The following is a 21,349-nucleotide window of genomic DNA, read 5'->3' on the forward strand; positions in this document are numbered from 1 at the left end:
TGCATGAGCGTAATCAACATTGATATCTATTCAGAACCTCCATTAGCACTAAACGGGTTAATATGTGTATATAATACCCACAATACTTATTATTCTGTCTGCCCTACGTCCCCTGGAGATTACCCTTTAGACACCATCAGTGAACCGCCTAGGGGACCTACAGACTGCTAAGAACTTCACGTGAGCGTAAAAGGGATAGTACTGAAAGAGTTAATCTTTTTGGTAACTTTTTAAATTGAGAAATAATTAGTTTGTATGTATGTGTATATATATATATATTTTCTCCAAATGTATTAATAAATGAATCACTTGGGAACCATTGTCTGCTTGGTTGTCCCCTTGGCTGGTGTTTTACACAAACAGAACACGTCAATAACCTGCTGATTGCGTAGAATGGAAACGCAGAACACGACCATAGTTCTCAATGCGAAAAGCACAAACTAATATAATTCATGTTATCTGGTGCTGGTTAACGCTGTGATTTGTTCTGTATTCACTTTATATTGGGCTTTTTATTGGGATGCACGTTAGAAAACATTTTTTATTGATACTCTTCGTATTTTTATTAAATGTCTGTCTTTATCTTCAGTTGTGACTTCGAATGCCGTGAGAGAGTACACCGTGACATCCGAATCTAACGAAGTGCAGAAATTCTCTTATCGGCTGCGCCAGAATGTTAGTTACTATGACTGCGAGCACGCACAAAGGTTTCCTCCCAATGCGCAGAAGTTGAGCGTTGATCGAGTGTTCGCTTTGTATAATAAAGATGAGAAAGTTGTGCGATACGCCATCACGAATCATGTTGGATCAGTGCACGGTGAGTGTTATATTTCATGTGTTAAATCACATCTGTATTCAGAGAGGGCACAAGCAGGGCATTTTATCTAAATTCACTTGTATCCCATGATCCTCTGGTACAAGATAATTGTGCAATGGCGCATCATATTCTTGATATTGTGAGTTTCCCAGTATTAAGTCCTAATAAGCTGTTGGGCTTTGAATGCATTGTGGAATAAGTGCTGGCAAAAGTGATACAATTTAAAAGTTAATTAGGCGTGAAGTTCCCGGTGTGATAAATTTGTGTACACACACAACATGCCTCAAAAGTTTTGAATTAAAGGGAAACTCCAGTGCCAGGAAAACGATCCGTTTATCTGGCACCAGATAACAAAAAATGGAAAAAAAACTATCCTAAAATTGTGCATTTTATAAGCATCCCATCTCAATAAAAGGGAAATGTCTCTCGCTAACTCCACAGTGTAACTCTGATCATACCCAGCCAGTTTGAGGATATATATTATTATTATTTTATTATTTATATAGTGCCATCAGATTCCGTAGCGCTGTACAAATATCTGGTAATAATCCCATTGTATAATTGTAAAAACTCTGTATATAACGCTACTAATAAGTTATTCCTGTAGAAGCCAGCCAGCAGGTTTGCGAACACCTCGTCCGTGGCTCTGTAAGGGCGTCTGCCTCTGCCTCGGACGATCAGGGAGGATTTCCCCCTGTTTTTCCCTCTTTATCTCCTTAACAAGATGCCTTTCAGCTGTTTTATTCTGTGTGCAGAGGGCGTCTGCTTAGCAGCCTGTTCGTATAACAATGACCCTTTTCTGTTCTGTTAGTGAATGAGTCACTTGGCTCCAGTTTTGGGTTTAGGAAGTCAATGCATCTAATGTCCTCCATAAAATACTGTGAAGAGGAAGATTGCTATTCATCAGCCAAACTCATAGAGGAGAAGATAAAGATCCCTTTGAGGCTGTCAGGGGAACAAAGACAAATTCCATGCTTGAGATAATGAGATGGTGGCTTCCCTTTGTACATCCTGCAATGTCTGAATTACGGTGTTGGTGTAAATTGCACCTACCACTCAATGAATGGCTTCATTACGGGATGCTGAATACTGTGAAAAAACGGTGACGCCTGGGTTTTACGGCTCTGCGCTGAGCGTCCTGTAGGGAATAGACATATCAAAATAATAACTGTCTGTTTTTCTGTAATTGTAGGTGAAATTGAGTATTTTATTTTCTGTATACTCTGTGCAACCCCCTCGTACAGGTAAAAGCACCAATAAAACAGGACTCACCATTTGTGCAGACTTTTTCGCTCCCCTGGATGTTCTATACAGCTCATACAGCGCGGCATTCACTGAGTGAGACATTCAGGGTCCCGGGATGTTCTATACAGCTCATACAGCGCTACATTCACTGAGTGAGACATTCAGGGTCCCCGGATGTTCTATACAGCTCATACAGCGCTGCATTCACTGAGTGACACATTCAGGGTCCCCGGATGTTCTATACAGCTCATACAGCGCTACATTCACTGAGTGAGACATTCAGGGTCCCCGGATGTTCTATACAGCTCATACAGCGCTACATTCACTGAGTGAGACATTCAGGGTCCCCGGATGTTCTATACAGCTCATACAGCGCGGCATTCACTGAGTGAGACATTCAGGGTCCCGGGATGTTCTATACAGCTCATACAGCGCTACATTCACTGAGTGAGACATTCAGGGTCCCCGGGATGTTCTATACAGCTCATACAGCGCTGCATTCACTGAGTGAGACATTCAGGGTCCCGGGATGTTCTATACAGCTCATACAGCGCTGCATTCACTGAGTGAGACATTCAGGGTCCCCGGGATGTTCTATACAGCTCATACAGCGCTGCATTCACTGAGTGAGACATTCAGGGTCCCTGGATGTTCTATACAGCTCATACTGCGCGGCATTCACTGAGTGAGACATTCAGGGTCCCGGGATGTTCTATACAGCTCATACAGCGCGGCATTCACTGAGTGAGACATTCAGGGTCCCCGGATGTTCTATACAGCTCATACAGCGCGGCATTCACTGAGTGAGACATTCAGGGTCCCGGGATGTTCTATACAGCTCATACAGCGCTGCATTCACTGAGTGAGACATTCAGGGTCCCCGGGATGTTCTATACAGCTCATACAGCGCTGCATTCACTGAGTGAGACATTCAGGGTCCCCGGGATGTTCTATACAGCTCATACAGCGCTGCATTCACTGAGTGAGACATTCAGGGTCCCGGGATGTTCTATACAGCTCATACAGCGCTACATTCACTGAGTGAGACATTCAGGGTCCCCGGGATGTTCTATACAGCTCATACAGCGCTGCATTCACTGAGTGAGACATTCAGGGTCCCGGGATGTTCTATACAGCTCATACAGCGCTGCATTCACTGAGTGAGACATTCAGGGTCCCGGGATGTTCTATACAGCTCATACAGCGCTACATTCACTGAGTGAGTCATTCAGGGTCCCGGGATGTTCTATACAGCTCATACAGCGCTACATTCACTGAGTGAGTCATTCAGGGTCCCGGGATGTTCTATACAGCTCATACAGCGCTGCATTCACTGAGTGAGACATTCAGGGTCCCCGGGATGTTCTATACAGCTCATACAGCGCTACATTCACTGAGTGAGACATTCAGGGTCCCGGGATGTTCTATACAGCTCATACAGCGCTGCATTCACTGAGTGAGACATTCAGGGTCCCCGGGATGTTCTATACAGCTCATACAGCGCGGCATTCACTGAGTGAGTCATTCAGGGTCCCTGGATGTTCTATACAGCTCATACAGCGCTACATTCACTGAGTGAGTCATTCAGGGTCCCGGGATGTTCTATACAGCTCATACAGCGCGGCATTCACTGAGTGAGACATTCAGGGTCCCCTGGATGTTCTATACAGCTCATACAGCGCTACATTCACTGAGTGAGACATTCAGGGTCCCGGGATGTTCTATACTGCTCATACAGCGCTGCATTCACTGAGTGAGACATTCAGGGTCCCCGGGATGTTCTATACAGCTCATACAGCGCTACATTCACTGAGTGAGACCTTCAGGGTCCCGGGATGTTCTATACAGCTCATACAGCGCTACATTCACTGAGTGAGACATTCAGGGTCCCCTGGATGTTCTATACAGCTCATACAGCGCTACATTCACTGAGTGAGACATTCAGGGTCCCGGGATGTTCTATACAGCTCATACAGCGCTGCATTCACTGAGTGAGACATTCAGGGTCCCCGGGATGTTCTATACAGCTCATACAGCGCTGCATTCACTGAGTGAGACATTCAGGGTCCCCGGGATGTTCTATACAGCTCATACAGCGCTGCATTCACTGAGTGAGACATTCAGGGTCCCGGATGTTCTATACAGCTCATACAGCGCTACATTCACTGAGTGAGACATTCAGGGTCCCCTGGATGTTCTATACAGCTCATACAGCGCTACATTCACTGAGTGAGACATTCAGGGTCCCGGGATGTTCTATACAGCTCATACAGCGCTGCATTCACTGAGTGAGACATTCAGGGTCCCCGGGATGTTCTATACAGCTCATACAGCGCTGCATTCACTGAGTGAGACATTCAGGGTCCCCGGGATGTTCTATACAGCTCATACAGCGCTGCATTCACTGAGTGAGACATTCAGGGTCCCGGGATGTTCTATACAGCTCATACAGCGCTGCATTCACTGAGTGAGACATTCAGGGTCCCTGGATGTTCTATACAGCTCATACAGCGCTGCATTCACTGAGTGAGACATTCAGGGTCCCGGGATGTTCTATACAGCTCATACAGCGCTACATTCACTGAGTGAGACATTCAGGGTCCAGGGATGTTCTATACAGCTCATACAGCGCTACATTCACTGAGTGAGACATTCAGGGTCCCGGGATGTTCTATACAGCTCATACAGCGCTGCATTCACTGAGTGAGACATTCAGGGTCCCGGGATGTTCTATACAGCTCATACAGCGCTGCATTCACTGAGTGAGACATTCAGGGTCCCGGGATGTTCTATACAGCTCATACAGCGCTACATTCACTGAGTGAGACATTCAGGGTCCCCGGGATGTTCTATACAGCTCATACAGCGCTGCATTCACTGAGTGAGACATTCAGGGTCCAGGGATGTTCTATACAGCTCATACAGCGCTGCATTCACTGAGTGAGACATTCAGGGTCCCCGGGATGTTCTATACAGCTCATACAGCGCTACATTCACTGAGTGAGACCTTCAGGGTCCCGGGATGTTCTATACAGCTCATACAGCGCTACATTCACTGAGTGAGACATTCAGGGTCCCCGGGATGTTCTATACAGCTCATACAGCGCTGCATTCACTGAGTGAGACATTCAGGGTCCCCGGGATGTTCTATACAGCTCATACTGCGCGGCATTCACTGAGTGAGACATTCAGGGTCCCGGGATGTTCTATACAGCTCATACAGTGCTGCATTCACTGAGTGAGACATTCAGGGTCCCCGGATGTTCTATACAGCTCATACAGCGTGGCATTCACTGAGTGAGACCTTCAGGGTCCCTGGATGTTCTATACAGCTCATACAGCGCTGCATTCACTGAGTGAGACATTCAGGGTCCCGGGATGTTCTATACAGCTCATACAGCGCTGCATTCACTGAGTGAGACATTCAGGGTCCCTGGATGTTCTATACAGCTCATACAGCGCTGCATTCACTGAGTGAGACATTCAGGGTCCCGGGATGTTCTATACAGCTCATACAGCGCTACATTCACTGAGTGAGACATTCAGGGTCCCGGGATGTTCTATACAGCTCATACAGCGCTGCATTCACTGAGTGAGACATTCAGGGTCCCCGGGATGTTCTATACAGCTCATACAGCGCTGCATTCACTGAGTGACACATTCAGGGTCCCGGGATGTTCTATACTGCTCATACAGCGCGGCATTCACTGAGTGAGACATTCAGGGTCCCCGGATGTTCTATACAGCTCATACAGCGTGGCATTCACTGAGTGAGACATTCAGGGTCCCCGGGATGTTCTATACAGCTCATACAGCGCGGCATTCACTGAGTGAGACATTCAGGGTCCCCGGGATGTTCTATACAGCTCATACAGCGCTGCATTCACTGAGTGAGACATTCAGGGTCCCTGGATGTTCTATACAGCTCATACAGCGCTGCATTCACTGAGTGAGACATTCAGGGTCCCGGGATGTTCTATACAGCGCTACATTCACTGAGTGAGACATTCAGGGTCCCTGGATGTTCTATACTGCTCATACAGCGCGGCATTCACTGAGTGAGACATTCAGGGTCCCGGGATGTTCTATACAGCTCATACAGCGTGGCATTCACTGAGTGAGACATTCAGGGTCCCCGGGATGTTCTATACAGCTCATACAGCGCTGCATTCACTGAGTGAGACATTCAGGGTCCCCGGGATGTTCTATACAGCTCATACAGCGCTGCATTCACTGAGTGACACATTCAGGGTCCCGGGATGTTCTATACTGCTCATACAGAGCGGCATTCACTGAGTGAGACATTCAGGGTCCCCGGATGTTCTATACAGCTCATACAGCGTGGCATTCACTGAGTGAGACATTCAGGGTCCCCGGGATGTTCTATACAGCTCATACAGCGCGGCATTCACTGAGTGAGACATTCAGGGTCCCCGGGATGTTCTATACAGCTCATACAGCGCTGCATTCACTGAGTGAGACATTCAGGGTCCCTGGATGTTCTATACAGCTCATACAGCGCTGCATTCACTGAGTGAGACATTCAGGGTCCCGGGATGTTCTATACAGCGCTACATTCACTGAGTGAGACATTCAGGGTCCCTGGATGTTCTATACTGCTCATACAGCGCGGCATTCACTGAGTGAGACATTCAGGGTCCCGGGATGTTCTATACAGCTCATACAGCGCTGCATTCACTGAGTGAGACATTCAGGGTCCCCGGATGTTCTATACAGCTCATACAGCGTGGCATTCACTGAGTGAGACATTCAGGGTCCCCGGGATGTTCTATACAGCTCATACAGCGCTGCATTCACTGAGTGAGACATTCAGGGTCCCCGGGATGTTCTATACAGCTCATACAGCGCTACATTCACTGAGTGAGACATTCAGGGTCCCCGGGATGTTCTATACAGCTCATACTGCGCGGCATTCACTGAGTGAGACATTCAGGGTCCCCGGGATGTTCTATACAGCTCACACAGCGCGGCATTCACTGAGTGAGACATTCAGGGTCCCCGGGATGTTCTATACAGCTCATACAGCGCTGCATTCACTGAGTGAGACATTCAGGGTCCCTGGATGTTCTATACAGCTCATACAGCGCTGCATTCACTGAGTGAGACATTCAGGGTCCCGGGATGTTCTATACAGCTCATACAGCGCTACATTCACTGAGTGAGACATTCAGGGTCCCTGGATGTTCTATACTGCTCATACAGCGCGGCATTCACTGAGTGAGACATTCAGGGTCCCCGGGATGTTCTATACAGCTCATACAGCGCTACATTCACTGAGTGAGACATTCAGGGTCCCCGGATGTTCTATACAGCTCATACAGCGTGGCATTCACTGAGTGAGACATTCAGGGTCCCCGGGATGTTCTATACAGCTCATACAGCGCGGCATTCACTGAGTGAGACATTCAGGGTCCCCGGGATGTTCTATACAGCTCATACAGCGCGGCATTCACTGAGTGAGACCTTCAGGGTCCCTGGATGTTCTATACAGCTCATACAGCGCTGCATTCACTGAGTGAGACATTCAGGGTCCCGGGATGTTCTATACAGCTCATACAGCGCTGCATTCACTGAGTGAGACATTCAGGGTCCCTGGATGTTCTATACAGCTCATACAGCGCTGCATTCACTGAGTGAGACATTCAGGGTCCCGGGATGTTCTATACAGCTCATACAGCGCTACATTCACTGAGTGAGACATTCAGGGTCCCGGGATGTTCTATACAGCTCATACAGCGCTGCATTCACTGAGTGAGACATTCAGGGTCCCCGGGATGTTCTATACAGCTCATACAGCGCTGCATTCACTGAGTGACACATTCAGGGTCCCGGGATGTTCTATACTGCTCATACAGCGCGGCATTCACTGAGTGAGACATTCAGGGTCCCCGGATGTTCTATACAGCTCATACAGCGTGGCATTCACTGAGTGAGACATTCAGGGTCCCCGGGATGTTCTATACAGCTCATACAGCGCGGCATTCACTGAGTGAGACATTCAGGGTCCCCAGGATGTTCTATACAGCTCATACAGCGCTGCATTCACTGAGTGAGACATTCAGGGTCCCCGGGATGTTCTATACAGCTCATACAGCGCTGCATTCACTGAGTGAGACATTCAGGGTCCCGGGATGTTCTATACAGCGCTACATTCACTGAGTGAGACATTCAGGGTCCCTGGATGTTCTATACTGCTCATACAGCGCGGCATTCACTGAGTGAGACATTCAGGGTCCCGGGATGTTCTATACAGCTCATACAGCGCTGCATTCACTGAGTGAGACATTCAGGGTCCCCGGATGTTCTATACAGCTCATACAGCGTGGCATTCACTGAGTGAGACATTCAGGGTCCCCGGGATGTTCTATACAGCTCATACAGCGCGGCATTCACTGAGTGAGACATTCAGGGTCCCCGGGATGTTCTATACAGCTCATACAGCGCTGCATTCACTGAGTGAGACATTCAGGGTCCCTGGATGTTCTATACAGCTCATACAGCGCTGCATTCACTGAGTGAGACATTCAGGGTCCCGGGATGTTCTATACAGCTCATACAGCGCTACATTCACTGAGTGAGACATTCAGGGTCCCTGGATGTTCTATACTGCTCATACAGCGCGGCATTCACTGAGTGAGACATTCAGGGTCCCGGGATGTTCTATACAGCTCATACAGCGCTACATTCACTGAGTGAGACCTTCAGGGTCCCGGGATGTTCTATACGGCTCATACAGCGCTGCATTCACTGAGTGAGACATTCAGGGTCCCCGGGATGTTCTATACAGCTCATACAGCGCTACATTCACTGAGTGAGACCTTCAGGGTCCCGGGATGTTCTATACGGCTCATACAGCGCTGTATTCACTGAGTGAGACATTCAGGGCCCCGGGATGTTCTATACAGCTCATACAGCGCTGCATTCACTGAGTGACACATTCAGGGTCCCGGGATGTTCTATACAGCTCATACAGCGCTGCATTCACTGAGTGACACATTCAGGGTCCCGGGATGTTCTATACAGCTCATACAGCGCTGCATTCACTGAGTGAGACATTCAGGGTCCCCGGGATGTTCTATACAGCTCATACAGCGCTGCATTCACTGAGTGAGACATTCAGGGTCCCCGGGATGTTCTATACAGCTCATACAGCGCTGCATTCACTGAGTGAGACATTCAGGGTCCCTGGATGTTCTATACAGCTCATACTGCGCGGCATTCACTGAGTGAGACATTCAGGGTCCCCGGGATGTTCTATACTGCTCATACAGCGCTGCATTCACTGAGTGAGATATTCAGGGTCCCCGGGATGTTCTATACAGCTCATACAGCGCTACATTCACTGAGTGAGACATTCAGGGTCCCCGGGATGTTCTATACAGCTCATACAGCGCTGCATTCACTGAGTGAGACATTCAGGGTCCCTGGATGTTCTATACAGCTCATACTGCGCGGCATTCACTGAGTGAGACATTCAGGGTCCTGGGATGTTCTATACAGCTCATACAGCGCTGCATTCACTGAGTGAGACATTCAGGGTCCCCGGGATGTTCTATACAGCTCATACAGCGCTGCATTCACTGAGTGAGACATTCAGGGTCCCGGGATGTTCTATACAGCTCATACAGCGCTGCATTCACTGAGTGAGTCATTCAGGGTCCCGGGATGTTCTATACAGCTCATACAGTGCTGCATTCACTGAGTGAGACATTCAGGGTCCCGGGATGTTCTATACAGCTCATACAGCGCTGCATTCACTGAGTGAGACATTCAGGGTCCCCGGGATGTTCTATACAGCTCATACAGCGCTACATTCACTGAGTGAGACATTCAGGGTCCCCGGGATGTTCTATACAGCTCATACAGCGCTGCATTCACTGAGTGAGACATTCAGGGTCCCTGGATGTTCTATACAGCTCATGCCGGGTGCAGTGCGGTCGTTCAGGAACATGAATTTCAAGGATGACTTTAATATCTGTTTGTAACCTTCGCAGATTCCCCCGGTGAGGAGTCTCAGGAAGTTAACCCTTGCTATGATGGCACCCATATATGTGATACGAGAGCTCAATGCCAACCAGCTTCTGGACTCAACTACTCCTGTGTGTGTGCGTCAGGCTTCCATGGAGATGGTCATGAGTGCGCCGGTAAGGGTGATCACCAACATTGTGCATTATACAGAACGCCAGCCCTTTAAGATGTTGCACTACAGAAAGTTGAGAAACACATTCATGCTGATCTTGTATTGAAACTGTGTTTCTGCTGATGAGCAAATTAAAACATAGCATAGTTTTCATACGCCTATAATTAGTTTTCTTATAGAATCTTTTCATTTCAATTCACTGTGAATATCACGCCAGGAATACACATTTGTGATAAAGCCAAGTAAAGCAGCTGGGGGTCTGCAGTTTACAAATGTGAAAATAGCGTCACGTGCTGTTGAGAGTTTGTCACTTTATTAGATTTTTTGCACCAGCACAAAGGTCCTTTCTGAGTATCGACACCAGGCAGGTACTGCAGTAGGGGCGTCAGTAGTTTAAAAGGACAATGTGGGCACTAAAACAATTTCATCTCATGTAGTGGTTATAGTGCATGGAGTCCTCTGGCACAGTCACTCCATTCAGCGTTAAACCATTTTCAAAAAGTTTAACACCGAATGAGGGTCCCTGGCTCCCCATAGCCCCGCCCCCACTGAAGGTGTGGCTAAAGCAGAGATAACACACCTTCTTCTAGCCATATAAATTCATACCAGCAATGGGCACTGTGATAGGCTGAATTCAGTCAGCTGACACACTCAGCCAATCACAGCCACCCATTACTGCTTAGTGTAATGCTTCCTCATTAGCCCAAGCAGTAAAGCAGGGGGCGGGGGAGACTCTTGTCTAGTATTAATGGAATGTCGGCACCAAGGGGCTCCAGACACTAGAACCACTTCAATGAGATGAACGAAACAATTACACTGCCTACAGTGTCCGGGCTACGACCGTAACCGAGACCTGTACTCCGCTGCGCAGTGTTTCACACACATAGTGTAATGGCAACACATTGTAAAGGGTTTCTGTAACATGGGTTAAACGGAGAGCAGAGTGTAGCATCCAGGGGATTATAGAACAGTGTGTGTAGTATTTCAGGGATTATAGAACAGTGTGTGTAGTATTTCATGGATTATAGAACAGTGTGTGTAGTATTTCATGGATTATAGAACAGTGTGTGTAGTATTTCATGGATTATAGAACAGTGTGTGTAGTATTTCATGGATTATAGAACAGTGTGTGTAGTAATTCATGGATTATTAAACACCCTGTTTGGTGGGGAAAAAAATCAGTTTAAGTGTAGTATTGATGCATTACTACGCTTAGTATTTAAAGGATCATAGAGCAGTTTATCTACCATAGTATTTGATGTACTATAAAGCAGTCTACTTATGACCTATGTTGTTTTTTTCTGAAGACCTCAATGAATGTGAGATGGGTTTGAGCAAATGCGGCCAGAACACAGTGTGCGTCAACTTGGAAGGAAGCTACAAATGTGATTGCCAGAGCGGCTATTCGTTCTCTGCCGTTGGGCAGAGCTGTGAATGTGAGTACTTCCATCCCCTCCAACCATTGGGGGTGTTATTATTATTTATATGGCGCCATCAGAATCCGTAGCGCTGTACAATGGGTGGACTAACAGACATGTAATTGAAACCAGACAACTGGACGTACAGGAAAAGAGAGGTTGAGGGCCCTGCTCAATGAGCTTACATTCTAGAGGGAGTGGGGTATAGTGACACAAAGGGTAAAAGTAGGGGTACGTAGTAGGTTGTTAGAAAAGTATTCACTGAGGGCTTAGTAGGTGATTTTTGACAGTTGCAGGAGAGGAGTCATGGGGGGTGGGGGATGAAAACCTGCGAACAGTTTAATTGATATGCTCTCTTGAAGAAGTGTTTTCAATGATTTTTTGAACGAGTGGAGACTTGGTGAAAGTCATACGGAGAAGGGAAGGGAGTGAACTAACTCCTACGGGAACACATGGGGGTGAATGAAACATTCCGCTGCTTTCCTCATTGGCTGACAATGGTCAGCTGACACTCTCAGCCAATGAGCTAGCTCTGCATTACAGGGTTACTAGCTCTCCACTATTGGTAGTCAAGATGAGGAGCGTCTCCCAGCCGACCCCGGGTCAAACTGTTCTAAAATGACTCGTTGCTTTCAGAGAGAGAGCTATATAGTATATTGTGTGTGTGTGTGTGTGTGTGTGTATATATATATATATATATATATATATATATATATATATATATATATATATAAAATAGAGAAAAATACCGGCACTCTAGGTCTTCCAAGCAATGAGGTTTATTTTCTGTCAATCCAAGGTCAACGTTTCAGCCCTAGTTCAGGGCTTTCATCAGGACACATGATGTCCTGATGAAAGCCCTGAACTAGGACTGAAACGTTGACCTTGGATTGACAGAAAATAAACCTCATTGCTTGGAAGACCTAGAGTGCCGGTATTTTTCTCTTTTTTCTACTGTTTCTTTGCTGGGCACCAGGCCATATAATGTATTTATTTTTAAGAGTCCTTTTTGCCCACTCTTCTCACCTGCACGAAAAGCGTGGTATTCTGTAAAACGTGGGTGAACGTTCTCCAATATAACATGGTGTCTTCCAGTTTGTGTACTTTCTATAAAGTAGTTACTTATTAGTTTGTGAATAAACATTAGTGTTTGAATTTTATTCTGCCTCAGAATGTCACTGTTGGTAGACGTGTTAATATCTTTAATGCTTTGCATTCAGTGACGCCCGCTCCTGTCAATCCTTGTGAAGATGGAACTCACACATGTGAGAAATCATCGTCTCGCTGTGTTCATCGAGGAGATGGCGTGTTTGCATGTGAATGTTTTCCTGGCTTCTTCAAAATCGGAGAGCGTTGCATTGGTAAGACACTCATTAATACACAATGGGGACTTAAAACCTAAACACAAAGCAATTAATAACAATTAAAGATAGATCCTGGGGTCTAGATATTATAACCCAATTCAATTAATTGACCTTAGAATGGAAACATACCTGGTATTTTAACATGGGTATCTAGATTACTACAGCTGGAGGATCACTAACTGTTAATACTAACACAAGGAGTGACTTATTTCTTCTTTACAACCACCTGGCTACGACCATGTCTAGAATGTGACCTCCAACCCTTGTTAAACCTGCTAAGGTGTCAGCTGCCCGTTATTGGGAGTCTCACAAACCTTTCACATGACTCACTGGCTCGGACGTTTCAAAGGATGTAGCAGTTTGTCTCTATGTTTGTGGCGTGTCTTGTAAAATGCTGATTCCTTAGCTGGGGCTACTTTTCGATTAAATTAGAAATATTTTCCTGTCCAAGTTTGGGTTTCCTACACATAATGCGAAGCAGGAGGTAGCACTTGGCTGTGATGACCAGTGGAAGTCATCCCCCAGACTCCCAGCTTTATAGTACCCAGGACTTTGCTTGCAGGGTCCCCTGACCCAATAATATAGAGAAACCGTAACCGTTATTTGCTTTAAAACTATCTCTATAAATTATACAAAATATTTCTTTGTTACTTGGGTGCAACGCCAACACTGGATAAAACCGCAATTTAACGCACAAACTGTTCACAAATATTTAAACATTCTACCATCTTACTTTTTCATTCATTTCTTCATCCTGAACATAATTATTTGCATGATAAAACATATTGTAATGTATTAATTAGTCATCTAATATAACCAACGGGGTCTGAAATAAATCCAGAAACTTGTTTGTGTTTTATGAGTAGAAAGCCATCACTGGGTGGGAGGTGTATGGGTTATATGTTTGTGAAACGTTACAGGTTACATTACATGCTGTAAAATGGAAGAGAGCTGTCTTTATAGCAATAAAATTGAATTGACTTGACGTCTTGGATGAATTTATATGTTGAGTCTAGTGACAAATTCTAGCAGATTTTCTCCAAGGTTTCCGTATTTTGCACAATATTAATGTCTAGCAATAAAATAGGAAAGGTGACCGCATTCCCCATTCCATAGGTGTGCTTTTAGAAATGCATACTGCAGGGCTGAATGTATAGAATAGAATTGGCCCAAATTAGAGGATATTGATCAGCTGGGTGTGTGTGGGCCCAAGTAGCGTGTCAGCGAGTGGCCCAGGGAGCGTTTAATCGAGTGTCCCAGGGAGCGTTTAATCGAGTGTCCCAAGGAGCGTTTAATCGAGTGTCCCAAGGAGCGTTTAATCGAGTGTCCCAGGGAGCGTTTCATCGAGTGTCCCAGGGAGCGTTTCAGCGAGTGGCCCAGGAAGCGTTTCAGCGAGTGTCCCAGGGAGCGTTTCAGCGAGTGTCCCAGGGAGCGTTTCAGCGAGTGGCCCAGGAAGCGTTTCAGCGAGTGTCCCAGGGAGAGTTTCAGCGAGTGTCCCAGGGAGCGTTTCAGCGAGTGTCCCAGGGAGCGTTTCAGCGAGTGTCCCAGGGAGCGTTTCAGCGAGTGTCCCAGGGAGCGTTTCAGGGAGTGGCCCAGGGAGCGTTTCAGCGAGTGGCCCAGGGAGCGTTTCAGCGAGAGGCCCAGGGAGCGTTTCAGCGAGTGGCCCAGGGAGCGTTTCAGCGAGTGGCCCAGGGAGCGTTTCATCGAGTGGCCCAGGGAGCGTTTCATCGGTTGGCCCTGGGAGCGTTTCATCGGTTGGCCCTGGGAGCGTTTCATCGGTTGGCCCTGGGAGCGTTTCATCGGTTGGCCCTGGGAGCGTTTCAGCGAGTGGCCCAGGGAGCGTTTCAGCGAGTGGCCCAGGGAGCGTTTCAGCGAGTGGCCCAGGGAGCGTGGAGTTCAGTTAATTTGTGCTGAATGTTAGTAAGTAGCATGATATAGAGTAATTGCTTGTTACAGGTCGATTGTAATTTACTTTAATACGAACACATAGGATCATTCCATAATGTTATTTTAATCATTAAAAACGCACACACATTCCTCTAAGTGGAGAGTTCCACGCAGTGTCAGTCTTTGTGTTTCCCAAGTGTAGCTTCTCCTCTAATCACTGGAGCTTGAGAAAGATTTGACTTTTGAAGAATTATTGTCTACCAAGAAATGTTGCCATTGCTGTGATTTTTGTCTGTTTTTACAAAGTTTCCAGGTAACTTGCTCAGTAAGTACACCCGGGTTTCTGAAGTTCGTATAATTGCTTGGTTAGTTTACTCCATTGGTGGTATTTTAATATTAAACCCAGGTGGTCCTTTACCCCAGTACGGTAGACAATGCCAACTTCAAAGGAAGCGGTTTGACAGTGGCCCTGGCTCTGCAGAGTGAATGAAAATATGATACGTGTTGTATCGTTGTTAAGAGTTTAAAGCCGAACTTTCTCTGTTCATTGACAAGTCCCGACATGTGGCAGGCGCCAAATGCACACGTACGTGATGACATTATTACACAATGCCTGCTTCCATCCTAATTTTAAAGGTAGCCCAAATCACTTGTGAGCTGGTAACTCATATTTGTACAATTATTACAGGTTTTTAGTTAATGTTCCCCCCCTCATTTTTAGGGTGAGGGGGGTAGGTAGAGATATAATTTTTTTTTTTGGGGGGGGGGGGGAGGGTTAACTAGGGTCCCCCCCCTTTGTATTTAGGGCCCCCACCCACCGCTCAGGGGGGGACAATATGTACCCCCCCTTATTGATCATTTTAGGGCCCCCACCCGCCGCTCAGGGGTGGGGGCCAGGGGGGGACAATAGGTCCCCCCCTTATTGATCATTTTAGGGCCCCCACCCGCCGCACAGGGGTGGGGGCCGGGGGGGGACAGTAGGTCCCCCCCCTCATTGATAATTTTAGGGCCCCCACCCGCCGCACAGGGGTGGGGGCCGGGGGGGGGACAGTAGGTCCCCCCCCCTTATTGATAATTTTAGGGCCCCCACCCGCCGCTCAGGGGTGGGGGCCGGGGGGGGGGGGGACAGTAGGTCCCCCCCCTTATTGATAATTTTAGGGCCCCCACCCGCCGCACAGGGGTGGGGGCCGGGGGGGGGGACAGTAGGTCCCCCCCCTTATTGATAATTTTAGGGCCCCCACCCGCCGCTCAGGGGTGGGGGCCGGGGGGGGGACAGTAGGGCCCCCACCCGCCGCTCAGGGGTGGGGGCCGGGGGGGGGACAGTAGGTCCCCCCCCTTATTGATAATTTTAGGGCCCCCACCCGCCGCACAGGGGTGGGGGCGGGGGGGGGGGACAGTAGGTCCCCCCCCTTATCGATAATTTTAGGGCCCCCACCCACCGCTCAGGGGTGGGGGCCGGGGGGGGACAATAGGTCCCCCCCTTATTGATAATTTTAGGGCCCCCACCCGCCGCACAGCGGTGGGGGCCGGGGGGGGGGAAGGAGAGTAGGTCTCCCCCCCCTTCAACCACTATTGTGGACAGTAAGCTCCCTGTGGGTTCGGGCTTCAGCTGTCCGCTGAAGCCACGCCCACAGCAGTGCTGACAGGCTATCAGCACACAAAGCGCGTTCACAGTGCTTTGTGTGCTGATAGCCCGTCTGATGCATTCACCCAGAATGCATCGGACGAGAGGCCTTTTTAGGGCCTCTGAACTCGGAAGTCCCTCTGGTGGCCGTCTGATTGACTGCAACAAGAGGTGTTCCAAGCTTCCAATGTAAACACTGCATTTTCTCAGAAAATACAGTGCTTACAAGAAAAAGGCTCCGGGTAGCTGTAGCACTCACCTGAACAACCTCATTAAGCTGAAGTTGTTCAGGTGACTATAGTGTCCCTTTAAGCCTGGCCGCTCTGAGGACCGGTATAACGTGCTTGGTCTCGAGCTTGCGTGTGGTAGTACATTGACACACATGGAATGAAAAGGCTACATGCTTTATTTTTAACGATATCCTCAATCTCCGACTCTTTCAGATCATCCTTGTACAGATGTTGATAAATGTTTAGAGAACAGATGCCGTCCAGATGTTGTTTGACTTATTCTCTTGTCCCAGGAACGGTTGGATGATGATCTTAAATTATCTCCATTAACTGGGAAAACTTACCTACTTGTTTCATGTGTAGACAATTTCCCGAACATGTGCAAATCGGACTGAAATCATGCTGCAGGCGGGGAGTTAGTGGATTTTCTGAGGGTTTTCTCCCTGAATATTACTGAATTGGAACCTGATTACCAGATGTTACTGTTATCCATGCTAGTCACTTTATCAAAGTCAGAAACTTAATTAAAATCTCAAAAGCCCAGGTTACTTAAGTCTTACATTCATACAAAAATAAAACTGCCTAAAAGATTTAAAGGTACAGATACCGTTCTATTAAAAATGCTTTAGGATGATTCAAATAGATATTTTTAGTGCATTTTCTATTCTCTATTGTAGCAGAGTCCAGTATATCCTGCTCTGAGCGACGCCGACTTCTGCTTGAAGAGCGTGGACTCCGAGGCCTGCGCCCACTGCTCGGCAGTTTTGTGCCTGACTGTGATGACCAGGGGAACTATAGCCCATTGCAGTGCCACGGGAGCACAGGCTACTGCTGGTGTGTTAATGAACGTGGTGAAGAGAGAGAGGGAACCAAAACTGCACCTGGCAGACCACAGCCACAGTGCCAGACTCCTCCTGGTAAGTTGATTTTAGCTGGTTTTGTAGAGTGTGCCAAGGACCCAGGGATATCAGATTGCACAGGGTGATCGATAGTATGTTGGTAAACATCATGGGAATGTATATAAAGTTATTTATGGAGAAAAGTTATAAAAGTGGTGCAGTTGCCATGGAAACCAGTAAAATGTTTCTGACCTACGCTGGTTTCTAGGCACTTGGCTTCTTATTTTGTCTGCTGCTAGAGATGCTCAGTTGGATTCTGGTTGGGTGATTGACTCGGTTATTCATGACTTCCACTAAATTGTAGGGTTCGAAAGCACCTTTATAGACATGTGTGACGGTACAATCCGTTACTCCGTCAAGTATTCCCTTCTTCCCATAAAAGAGAATCACCCAATATTCCACAAGTAGAAATATCCCTGGAATCGCTGAATAATCCACACATGAGCCAAAGCTTAATGCTGGAACAAGACTGACTTTTAATGACATCACTCTGCTTTTATGCAATTCTCCCCTGCAAGAGAGACGCCCACAGACAATTATGAATTACCCAATCACACAATGGTTACATCCCACACATCTCCTCCCCTTAGCCTGAGAGGTAACCCAATTATACGTACAGTTTAAAACATACTTTTTACCTAACATTCATAACTCTAAAACCATACATCACATTCACATAAATTACATATTCACAATCAATCCATTCAGGGGAACAACATATTAAAAAATGGCAGGAATCGGGGGGCGTGGCCTAGCGGTCCGAGAAGATGGCAGCTTGATCCCTGAGCTCCCCGCTGGCTCGGCTTGTAACCTCGTTTAATCCACACTCTGACCGCAGTGATGGGTAAGACTCATCGAGCCTCACATACCCAAAGATCAGGGGAACACCCAAAAGGAACCCCGACCCCGACAATGAAGCGATACCTGCTCGCACAGGCGGACTTGGATCCGCAGGCCTCAAATGACTCCACGGAGTCGGACATTTTCTCCCAGCGTTCCCCAACGGGAGAGCAGGCCCCTGAAACGCGGGCGACAAGAGACCCAGCAATGTCGGACCTGATGGCCCTGCTAAAAGACTTACCCACGAAAACGGACCTCAAGACGGCCAACGCTGAGTTGCACTCCTCGATCACGGCGGAACTCCACGCTCTGAGAGAGGACTTACAAGGCCTCAACCAACGTGTATCGCAGATTGAAGCGGACTGTGACCACATGGCAGCGGCACAGGCAGCTAACACAGACATGCTGCAGCACCATACCACAGTGATGAGACAGATGGCCCTGCATATAGAGGACCTCGACAATCGGGGCAGACGCCAGAACATTAGGGTAAGGGGGGTCCCAGAGGAACTGGATACCAAGGCCACAGTACAAAGCACACTGATGGAGCTTTTCAATCGGCTCCTCGATAGGCCGCCACTGACGCATATAGGCTTTATTAGAGCGCATCGGGCTCTGAGACCTCAAGGGCCCCCAGGGGGACCCCCCAGGGACATCATTTGCTGTATGGAGAGTTTCCAGCTTAAGGAGGAGATCCTACGCAAAGCGCGGGCAGCGGACAAGGTGTTACTAGAAGGGTCAGACATCCAGCTATATCCAGACCTGTCCCCTGCTACACTGGCGTACCGGCGAGCCCTGAAACCTTTCACCAGGCAACTGCAGTCCGCCAACCTAAGGTACCGATGGTGCTTCCCCACGGGCCTTCAAGTAGCGACACCCTCAGGCCCCTTCATGGTCACGGGCGCAGAAGACTTAGAGACGCTTCAACGTGAGTTACATCTGCCGCCGGAGAAGCTAACCTGGCCGAACCCGCTCAGATTTTACACGGAAGGTCCTAGGCCGCAAGGCATGGGCCCCAAACCCCAACGACTACGGAACCCCCGCATGCAGACGATAAGACCAGCGGGAACACAGAACTAACAGTGCCACAGACCCTGCCGCTCCCTGGGCTTCTGACGGAACACACCAAGCCTTGACAGGGAGGACTTGTATGCTTATTTCACCCTCTACTTTCTCTTTGCTGCATCCATATCGCTTCGAACATCACCATTCTCCTGAGTATATCCGCTCCAGTCCTGGGACTTACAGTTGGCCCTCCGGCTCCAAACCCTGGGCCCACGTGGAACAGTCAACGGACTAACGGACCGGAGCCTGGGGACAACATTCCTCTTCTCGCTTCATAACCGCAAGTATGCCTAAGGGGACAAGGGGGGTACGGGACTACACGCTTCACCTCAACACAAGGACAGTGGGCTGAATACTTGGGGAGGGGGAGAGGGGGTGGCCCCGGGTTCTACTAAATGGCATACCCTGCCTAATCATGGCATGAAGGGAGCAGGATAGACACTTTTCGGCCCTGGACTTGTCCCCCCCTTTATTAGGCGAAGAGATAGGGGGAACTACATGAATCACCCCTATATTCACCCCGAAAGGCTACAGCCCCCAGGCATAACCTATCAGGACAAACTGGGACGCTAACTGGCAAATGCCACTACACCACTCGCACGAGACGGGAGAGTCAGCCACATCAGCACCTGTAGAGAGGTGATGCGGCCCACGCAGTTACACAGTGGGTCCCCTCAGACTTTATGGACTGTTGCTGCTATCTTGACTTAGCCCCTGCCGGGTTATAGGGGGTTACGGGAGAAAGCTGTACTAGACCTTCTAGGGACCATTTAGACACATGTTGTTGCATGCAAGTACAGGGGCCGGATGGCTGCTGGGGGTCGGGCCGGGACTGGGGGGAGGCAGGTCATGGAGCCTAGGGGGGGGGGGCAAGGGGATGCATACGACATCTGAGGGAAACCAAGGGGAAAATCTCACTACTCTAAGCTAGGTGGTTTTACTTGACCCTAGATAATTGGGAACCACCCAGTGACCTGGGGGGGGGCGGGCGAGGCACACTTAGACTAAAGGACACCATGACACATCGGTGGGCCGATTAGTCCACAAACTGCGGTCATGACACAGACCCTGCAAACATTCGCTTATGGAGGTACATCATAGGCTACACTCCTTGCATAGTGAGCCATGAGGCGGGGAGACGGGATGTCCTGACTGGGCGGTACCCCGGGGGCTCGCAGAGGCACGTGACGATCTTTCTGGGAGCGTCCTGGGCCCGCTGGGTCCTGCCCACTTGGGGCTTCTTGGACTCCTCTGCTACCCTACTGGTTGGAGCGTTCTAACCCTAGGTGTGCGGTGCACCCCTCCCACCTACGGGAGGGGGGGGTGGTTACTGCCCTCCAACGCTCAACTCCATTTTTCGTTTTTTCGTCGTACATAGTGTTATTCATCCGTACCCAGTCTCTAGACCCAGTGGGTACGTTCCTTCCCCTCTTACCCTCTGACCTTCCCGGTTTCCCCAAGTTACCCTATCCAGTACTCACTATACCTGACGACCGGACAGAAGTGACAGTAGCACCTGAGAGCAACTGACACACACCCAGTATGTCTTTAATACCGGCCCCACTCACCATTTTCTCACTGAACACTAGGGGACTAAACACGCCAGAAAAAAGGGCTGGAGCTCATAAGGACTTTAGGACAGCGCGAGCATCCATAGTGTTACTGCAAGAGACCCATTTTAGGGCAGGCTCACGACCCAAGTTGACGAACCACCACTACCCCAAGGGGTACTATAGTGACTTCCAGGGAGGTAAATCCCGGGGCACGGCAATACTCCTCCATAGACACCTCCCATTTAC

At 48.5% G+C, this 21,349-nt stretch overlaps 1 protein-coding gene across 1 annotated transcript in view; it reads left to right on the forward strand.

The window, feature by feature from the left end:
- NID2 (nidogen 2) overlaps positions 1-21,349 on the forward strand; it is a 55,076-nt gene that overhangs the window by 15,904 nt on the left and 17,823 nt on the right. The window contains exons 8-12 of the mRNA XM_063439998.1: positions 590-817; positions 10,078-10,227; positions 11,531-11,659; positions 12,862-13,002; positions 17,424-17,663. Coding sequence (XP_063296068.1) covers positions 590-817; positions 10,078-10,227; positions 11,531-11,659; positions 12,862-13,002; positions 17,424-17,663 — 888 coding nt within the window. The remainder of the gene's footprint in view (positions 1-589; positions 818-10,077; positions 10,228-11,530; positions 11,660-12,861; positions 13,003-17,423; positions 17,664-21,349) is intronic.

Source organism: Pelobates fuscus, chromosome 13 (assembly GCF_036172605.1).
Source record: "Pelobates fuscus isolate aPelFus1 chromosome 13, aPelFus1.pri, whole genome shotgun sequence".
Lineage (NCBI taxonomy): Eukaryota > Metazoa > Chordata > Amphibia > Anura > Pelobatidae > Pelobates > Pelobates fuscus.